General features: G+C 40.4%; 1 protein-coding gene across 1 annotated transcript; it reads left to right on the top strand.

Annotated features, from left to right (window-relative positions):
- The first annotated feature begins 943 nt into the window (after window positions 1-943).
- Window positions 944-5,918, top strand: LOC122074921 (wall-associated receptor kinase-like 14). The gene is made up of 3 exons (XM_042639919.1): window positions 944-2,251; window positions 2,985-3,062; window positions 4,410-5,918. Exons 1-3 carry the CDS (start codon window positions 1,522-1,524, stop codon window positions 5,696-5,698), a joined length of 2,097 nt encoding a protein of 698 aa, XP_042495853.1. The 5' UTR covers window positions 944-1,521; the 3' UTR covers window positions 5,699-5,918.
- The last annotated feature ends 2,864 nt before the right edge of the window (window positions 5,919-8,782 follow it).

Raw genomic sequence — 8,782 nt, forward strand, 5'->3', positions numbered from 1 at the left:
GTAAAGGCGAAAATTTTCCTCATCATCTTGAAAGGTTCATAAACCCCCTATGGGATTTTAAATAGGTTCCCCAAAATGCTATCCATCAATACTCTCCTACATGCATCTATAACCCCCCATTTTGAAGGGATGCCCACTTCATAGTAACTTGAGGAAAATTTGGATCAACTGTAAATACAACTAAAGATAAGAGCTACTACAATGTTGAGCATCAAAGGACAAGGGTTAATACTTTTGCACATGAGTTTCTATTTTGTTTGGGAGAAAGAACTCTATCAATCTAGTGTAGGTGATACCAACATGGATTGATCTCCTTTGTTGTGATAGTGTCTAATGCATATCTAATGGTCAGAAACGTCTTGGTACGGAGCTTAAGGCCATCACACACAGTTCAAGGTTTTTCTAAACATTGGATGTGAGTCAAACATTGTATTGCGCCATGGAGGAACCAAATCCTACCAACATATGGGGCCAAATCATCTTCAAACACATGTCAGGGCGTAGACTGGTACTTCCTTTTTGTTTTTATGCATTGTGACGCTTAAAAAGACCTTTTTTTTTAATAATAATTTAACAAAAAAAAAAAAAGAGTTGTAATTTTATTCGGTGGAAGGTCTTGTTTGGACAAGTAATTTTACCCAATCTGGCGGACAATTTAAACACGGGAGTGGAAAAAGGCTTTCCGAGTCAGGAATTAACTCTCTCTTCAAAGTCCAAACGCAGCACTTGTTAAGTTATTATTACAGTTGAGTTGAGTCATTCTCAGAAACCGTTGGTGGAATTAATTGCATTTAATTATCCGAAAAATTAATACGCCTCAACTTTTTTCTACCGAATATACCCCCAAATATATTTATAATCTCCTCCAACACCTGCCTTAGTGCTTATAAGCTTAATTAAAACCCGTAAAACGTATTTAACGTTTGGACTTTGGATTCAGGACTTTTTATTGGTTTCCATTGTTTTCTCTTTCAAGAAACTGCAAGAGAGAGAGAGAGAGAGAGAGAGAGAGAGAGAGAGGACTGAAAGGGTTTTTCAGTTGGTCTTTCGTTTTACATTTCAAGTCTTTTCTTTTTGGAATTCGTAGAGAAATTTCAGAGTTCACTGAAGAATTGCAGAGAGGAGCAGGTAAGACTGCAACTCCAACTAGACTTTTGCAGGGTTCCAAGTGTTGGCTTCTTTTGTGATCAGGCCTAAGAGGCAATAAAGAGCTAGAGGATCACCTTGACGACATCACCATCACCTTCAGCATTTTTTCCTTTGTCAATTAGTTGCAGAAAATCGAGTTTATGACTTGTGAGAAACAGGGGAGCTTGGGATTTTGGGATTCATTTATCTGGAGTTTCAGAAAGGAGAACAGGGGGGAAAGAGATCAAATCATTTTTTTGCGCTTCGTTGATCTACAAAGGCTTGTTCTTGAAGCATAAAAAATTGGAAAATGAATATTCCTCTGTTTCTGATTGATCTTCAGCAGAACATCGCAGTAATTTTCGCCTCGATTCGTTCTACTGGAAATTGAAGATGATTCTAAATAATCGGAATCTCGTTCTTCCTTTCGTGATATTTGTTCTCGCCTCATCAGCTGCTCACGCGTTAAACTCCTCTTGCAACCAATCCTGCGGCAACAATCAGAAGAATCGACTCCCCTTTCCTTTTGGATTCTCAGACGGCTGTGAAATCCGTCTCAATTGCAGCGCAGAAGGTGAAATCTACATCGGCGACTTTCCAGTGCAGAAAGTAACCACAGACAATATCGTGGTCAGCGTACCAGCTCAATGCAATCGTTCCATCGAACCCCTAAGGCAGCTCTTCCATACGAACTACGCTCTGACATGGAAGAATGGGATTTTATTGTATCATTGTCATCCACAAATCTCTGGTTGTTTGATATCTCCTATGCTGGTAGAGGATTCTTTTGGCATGAAAACATGCGAACCAAAGCACGAAAATTTAAGCTGCCTAGCGAAAACAGGAAAAAGTGATGGTTTCATGACTTTCGATTACGTGAATCAGAGCAACTGTGGATTCTTATTCTCAGCGGTCGCCGTTGATTCGAATGTGAATTCGTCGTTGTCGCTGGAATTTCAGACGGTCCAGCTAGGGTGGTGGCTAGAAGGGCAGTGCCAATGTTCTCAGAATGCCAACTGTACGACAATTACATCTCCATATACCGGAAAGCCAGGATTCCGGTGCCGCTGCAACGACGGCTTCGAGGGAGATGGTTTCAACGCTGGACTTGGTTGCCGCAAAGGTAATTTCCGGTCGCCGGATTTTTTTCAATTCACTTTCCGTCAGTGATTTTTTTTTTTTAGAACGAATGGACCTGGTTGCCATTGGAAAGAAGCTTCTTGTTTGACTGTTAAAGCCTTAAAGGGCGTAATGGTCATTTCACTTGGCCTCTCGAAAGGTCGAAAATGCCCTTGGCAATCACGGACTCACGGTTACTGTTTGTCATAAGGTCTAAGAGAGAGAGAAGGGATTTGTCAACAGTTTAGGAAATCTCATGGGGATTCCTGCTGGTTTTGTTTGCCTCTGAAGTGAAGCTATAAAAAAAAAATGTAATAATGTCCGCCGCGAATATAGCTGGTGGCGGCCAGTGTGGATCAGGTTGTCGTATGAGAACCATTTTCTTACGGGTTGATTTACACAGATGAAATTCATCATTGAATTGGTTGTTGGGTGGATTCCACCTCTGCAGATTAGCCCCGCATGAGAATGGTTCTCGTCCGATGACTTGATCCACTCTCCGTGGGGGCTTCCCCTTTCTTCCCTCTGCAAAATTTCAAAATGGAGGTTTGTTTGTCTCTGATGATATGACGAGGAGCCAACGGAAGGAAGAAGGAAACCAAATGAAAAGTCAAACCCTCTCTTTTTGGGTTATTGGGTAATTCTTGGAATTCAAGATACACTAATGAAATCTCGAAAGGATGAAATCCCGATTCATCATCTCTCTTCTAACCATTTCTGTTTTAAACTTGAAACAGTTCTTTCCCGTTGCAACCCTTCAAAGTACATGTCTGGCCAGTGTGGCGGAACCACAAGAGTTGCTGTTCTGGTTGGAGGTATGTTTTCTTCTTGCCGTAACATGAGATGAGTGATCAATTGCCATTCCTTTACTTCTATTTAGACTATATTGGCACTCTTGCATTACTTCCACCGTCAACCTGAACTAAAGCTTTAGAGCAAAATGGCATTTTGATCATCCTTTCTCTGAGCCCCACCTTCCATGATGTACATTTTGTTTTCAACTATATAGAGAAGCTAATGTACCATCTGATATGGTTGCTAACCTTCAGAATTTTGTAAATGAGGATATGTTTTTTACAGATACCTTACCCCCCCCCCCCCTTTTTTATCTCCTATCCATTCTGCAGCCATAAAGAATGCACAGGGTTGTGGATATCTTAGATTGTAAATACAACCCAGCCTCGCCCCCTGGGGTTATAGCTTGCAACTAAAGAAACATTTTGGGCTCTTGGTTTTGCAAATGATGTTATTCTGACTGATGGTAATCTCTACCCGTGACTGTTTGTTTGAGTCAACTTGGCCATTCTTGAGTTGTATCACAGTTTCGTAAGTTTTCTTTGAGTTGGCATTATGAGGCAGATTTTCTTTTTATTCTTCAAGATAAGGCCAATGAATTTCCGTCTTTAGAAAACAAATTTTGAGGGGCCATTTCTGTACTGTGGCTTTGAAACGTCTAAGCTTTTGTTTGGTTATTGGAATTCACAAAAGAAGACCATTTAGCATGTCTTAGATGTCTCTGTAAATTTCACACAGGGTTTTTCCAAATGAAATTTAGCTGCTGCTCGGGTTAGTTGCAACCCCTGTGGCAGCCAAAAAAATGGAATCTTAAAAGGCATTTTGGAAAATACTGAAAACCTAGGAGGGTATTTGTGAACCCTAGGGGGAAGTGAAAATTCCATTTCTTTGGCTGCCAGCAGGGGTTGCAGCTACTTGGCTGCAACCTGGGAAGCAGCCAAATTTTTTCCGGTTTTTACTGTCAAATATTTATACCCATGTATTAGATGACTTTGTACATTTCACACAGTTTTCTATCCTATGTATTAAAAGAAAAAAAAAAGGGTTCGGGGGGGAGGGAGGTGAGTTTTTAATTGTTTTCAGCAATGATGGGGCCAACCTGGTATATACTTTGGGTCGTGTTCAGTTATCTCAAGATTCTCAAGTTTGCTGTCCTCTGTTTTGGGTCTTTGACCCACTTGGGTCCTAACTAACAAATGTATATAATGACAATGCATATGTTTAAGAAGAAAACAAAAATTCTGTTTAGAGTCTAGGCAATCCGGGTACCTTAAATAGAAGCAACTGTCTTTTCTTTCCCCACCCCCAGGTTTTGATAGTTTTCCAACATGATTTGCATCCCTAAATATGAAAGATCTCCTTCTCAGGCCTTGTTGCTGGAGCCTCTCTAATGGCTGGTCTAGCTTTTATTTGCTACTTCATCCGACAACGGTCTACATTTCTCAAAACCCGAAAGAGCACAAAACGCTTGCTTTCTGAGGCTGCGGGGAACTTTAGCATCCCTTTTTATCCATACAAAGAAATTGAGAAAGCCACAAATTGTTTTGCTGAGAAACAAAGGCTTGGAACTGGTGCCTATGGAACAGTTTATGCAGGAAAACTCCACAATGAAGAGTGGGTTGCCATTAAAAAGTTAAGACACCGAGACACTGACGGTATTGAGCAGGTCATGAATGAAATCAAGCTTCTTTCATCTGTTAGCCACCCAAATCTAGTCCGCCTCTTAGGTTGCTGCATAGAGAGAGATGAACAGATCCTTGTGTATGAATACATGCCAAATGGAACTCTATCTCAGCATCTACTGAGGGAGAGAGGCAAGGGTCTTCCTTGGACTATTCGCCTCACCATTGCGGCTGAAACTGCTCAAGCCATTGCCCATCTCCACTCCGCCATTTACCCGCCAATATACCACAGAGACATTAAATCCAGTAACATTCTATTAGACTTCAATTTCAACTCGAAAGTAGCTGACTTTGGTCTTTCCAGACTAGGTATGACAGAGGATTCCCACATCTCCACAGCTCCACAAGGGACGCCAGGGTATCTTGATCCTCAATATCATCAAAACTTCCACCTTTCTGATAAAAGTGATGTTTACAGCTTTGGGGTTGTTCTTGTGGAGATTATAACTGCACTGAAAGTAGTGGACTTCTCTCGGCCTCACAGTGAAGTTAATTTGGCTGCACTTGCTATTGACAAGATTGGGAAGGGTTGTATTGATGAGATAATAGACCCATTCATTGAGCCACATAGGGATGCTTGGACTCTTTCATCTGTGCACAAGATTGCAGAGTTGGCTTTCAGATGTCTAGCGTTTCATAGGGATATGAGGCCTTCTATGATGGAAGTTGCAGCTGAGCTAGAGTGCATCAGGCTTAGTGGATGGGAACCTCTTGAGGATGGCATCTCTGACGAGTCCTCAATTGCAATTGCATCCACTTTCTCATCACCTCAAAAGGAAATTGAAAAGTCTCTAGGAGTATTTGAAATGGTACGTTCAGGGAGTAGGAGATTGCTAGTGCCACAGAAGGATGAATCTGTATTACAGATGGTGGTGAAGGATAGCTCTCCTGTTTCTGTGCAGGATCCATGGGCCAGTGGACAGAGCTCCCCATCAACAAACAGCTTGTTAGGAACATGTAATGTACTAAGCTAAAAGCTTCTTTTTTGTGTCTTAGCAGCATGCAGCATCACCATCTTATGAAGCTCTCTCTCTCTCTCATATTTGTGCATCCCAGATTCCCAGTTAGAAGATGTGATTATCTCCCTCTTTATTCTTATCTGTAATATGTAGGGTATAGAGTGAAACAATGTGAACCCAGCATTAAACATGTGAAGGGTATATATAAAAGGAATGTACAGAGGAATTGCTGAAATCTCTCTCTCTCTCTCTCTCTCTCTCTCTCTCTCTCTCTCTCCATGCTCATTCTTCTTGTTCTGTTATTTTTGGTGTCTGGGGATTGAAAAAAGCACTCTTGCAGAAAACTGGTTCAAATATTACTCGTGAATGCATCTATCTTTCTCTGTAAAAAGAGTCTACCGAATACAAGAATGATCAATTAGGTTCTGCAAGGCAGTCAATTAAGCTTTAACATCATAATAAGTTACCACATTGTTACTGAGAACTCCTGTTTAGGAACAATACAGTAATGGTGGAGTTATGTTCAAGAAGCTTTGATGAACTCCCACGGTGGATCAAGGTAGTCACCCAAGCATCATGAAGCAAATTAGTAACGATGTGGAAGTACTGAGAAAACACGGCATGAGTTTGGCAAAAGCCAAATTCTAAGGCTCCACAACAGCTTGAACAAATTTTTTTTTTTTCTGAAAAACATGATCTTGTGCAGTGTAGAGGTTGGTGAAAGAAGTGTCTTTCATGAAAGTGAAGCTTTAGACAGATTAATCATAGAAGAGCTTCTGTCGTCTCTTGAATGTTATGCCAAGTCTCCAGAAGCATTGCACAAAGTGTTAATTGTACGCCAACTGTAATATTCACAAACCAATTTGAACGTTCGACCTTGGATCATCTGAGATCTGTATTTATTCAATTAAGACTGCAGCTGCTGATGTTGTCTTCACCTTTTTGAATTTTATTTGGAGGTTTTGATTCTATTTTCCTTTAGTAGGCAATAGTCTCTGGTTTTTAAGCTGCTTTGATGGAGTTGACATCCCTTATGTAAGCAATAGAGTTATTGATGAACACAAATCCTCTTGACTAGTGATGGTAGGCATTGTTAAGGTGAAGCCTGATCTCAGTGTAATCCAGGTATTATTGGTGATTATTCCCTAATAACAGCGGTTCCACTAGTCGCTGAGCGGATCGTGGGGGTTACAAGGGGGCCAGGGGATGGAGCTCCAACTGAAAACTTTTGGAGTTCTTTATGTTGGGGATAATTTGTACTTTCGAGAATTAGTGCTTCCCAATGTAATAACAACTACAAACTCAATTTTATCCCAATTTAATGGGGTCGGTTACATGGATCCATACACAACAAAATAGAAAAATGAGAGACGTGAAAGAAAAGTGAGAATATGACAACAACAATAAAAGGAAAGAGGCACGTCTCAATGTAATGTAGCTATATATAGGGTTTATCTTATAAGGTGTGAGAGTTAAGATTTTGTAAGTTCTTCATCCGAATAGTAGAAGCTTTGGTTATCACTCAACTGTGGATGTGGGCCATCTTTGATGAACCACATAAACCTTCGGGTACTATGTATCTATGTGATTTTCTTTCTGTCTTCTTTTGTGAACTATTTGTTCTGCTGCGTTGTTAATTCCTAACAGACATACTAAGCTAATAGGTGCGTGGCACATACGAAGGTAGACAAAATAAAACCTAGCCCATTTCGGTCATCTACCATGATATTTGAGAGGCAATAAGGTGGGACCCTAGTTAGCAATTTGGCCGAATTATTCGTGAATTATTCGGCAGAATAGAATAATTCCGAATTTTATGAAAAATTCTGACAGAATCCGAATAAAAAATAGAAATCGAAAAAATTCACGATTTTTTCTAATTTGATTAAAAAACGCGAAAAAGTCGGACGAACCGAATTATAATCGAATTATTCGGTTCACTTAAACCCATCTTAAAAAAAAACAAATTAAACCGCTTGAACCATCGAACAAAATAGGGTTTCTGGTCTCTTTCTCCCCAATTTTCCACCTCAGTCTCAAACCCTTCTCTAGCACGGTAGCACCCAGTGACTTCACAAGAGAGAGAACATAGATGCATATGCCTTCCTTGCAAGACCTCCGGTAGGTCAATGAGGAGTCCTTTTCGGCTTTGATCTTTTGCAACGCATCCAATACCATGAGACCACAGGTGGAGAGATCTAGAAAATAGGATCGAAGTAGGGTTTGTTGTTTGGATGGTTTGGGTTCCATCGGTAGATCTTGAACTCCTTCTTTAACCACTTGGCCTTCGTCTTCTCTTGTAGCTAAACTAAATCATGGGCTTCTACTGCTAATTCTGCAAGCTCTTGTGAGTTTTGAGTTGTGACACAGGGTGTTCTTCCAAGATTGGAAAGTTTTCAGCTTTTTTGAACCCTCACTTGAATAAACCTGCAACCTTGTCATAGCTATGGCGAAACCAGCTTGGGGTGACATCGATCACTTGCCGATCAAAAAGGGAAAACTCACAAAATACAAACCCAGATAGAGATTAGCAGAGTGGACTATAGAAAGATCTTCTTCTTAAAAGCTATCTAATCAGGAAGTCCAGTAATTACATCACCTCTCTCTCTCTCTCTCTCTCTCTCTCTCTCTCTCTGTAGATATCACTTTGTATGGGAACGAAGCCATGTTGCTTTGGGCACTGGGGAATTTAACACCTTCAAAGCTGACGCATGCAATATAAGCCACGTGTCTATATGGAGAAACGTGTTAGAGAGTAGATCACCATAAGTCCATACCTCATGCATGGGCTGGGTCCAGTACTGACCATTTTAGGTCCATATTGAAGCCCATCCATTAAAATACATATTAAAATACATAATTACTCCAATAAGCCATGATATTGATACAACAAAAATAATATCCGAATTTTTTGTCCGATTTTTATTTTTGTAAACGAATAATTCTCGAATCCGAATCTGAATCCGATTTTTATTTTACCAGCTTTTTTGACCGAACTCGGAAATTAATCAACCGAGTTATTCCGAATAATTCTCCATCCGAATAATTCCCGAATCCGAATTTGTTAACTAGGCCCTGCACTCGACCAGCATGCTGAGA

Source organism: Macadamia integrifolia, chromosome 3 (genome assembly GCF_013358625.1).
Source record: "Macadamia integrifolia cultivar HAES 741 chromosome 3, SCU_Mint_v3, whole genome shotgun sequence".
Taxonomy (NCBI): Eukaryota; Viridiplantae; Streptophyta; class Magnoliopsida; order Proteales; family Proteaceae; genus Macadamia; species Macadamia integrifolia.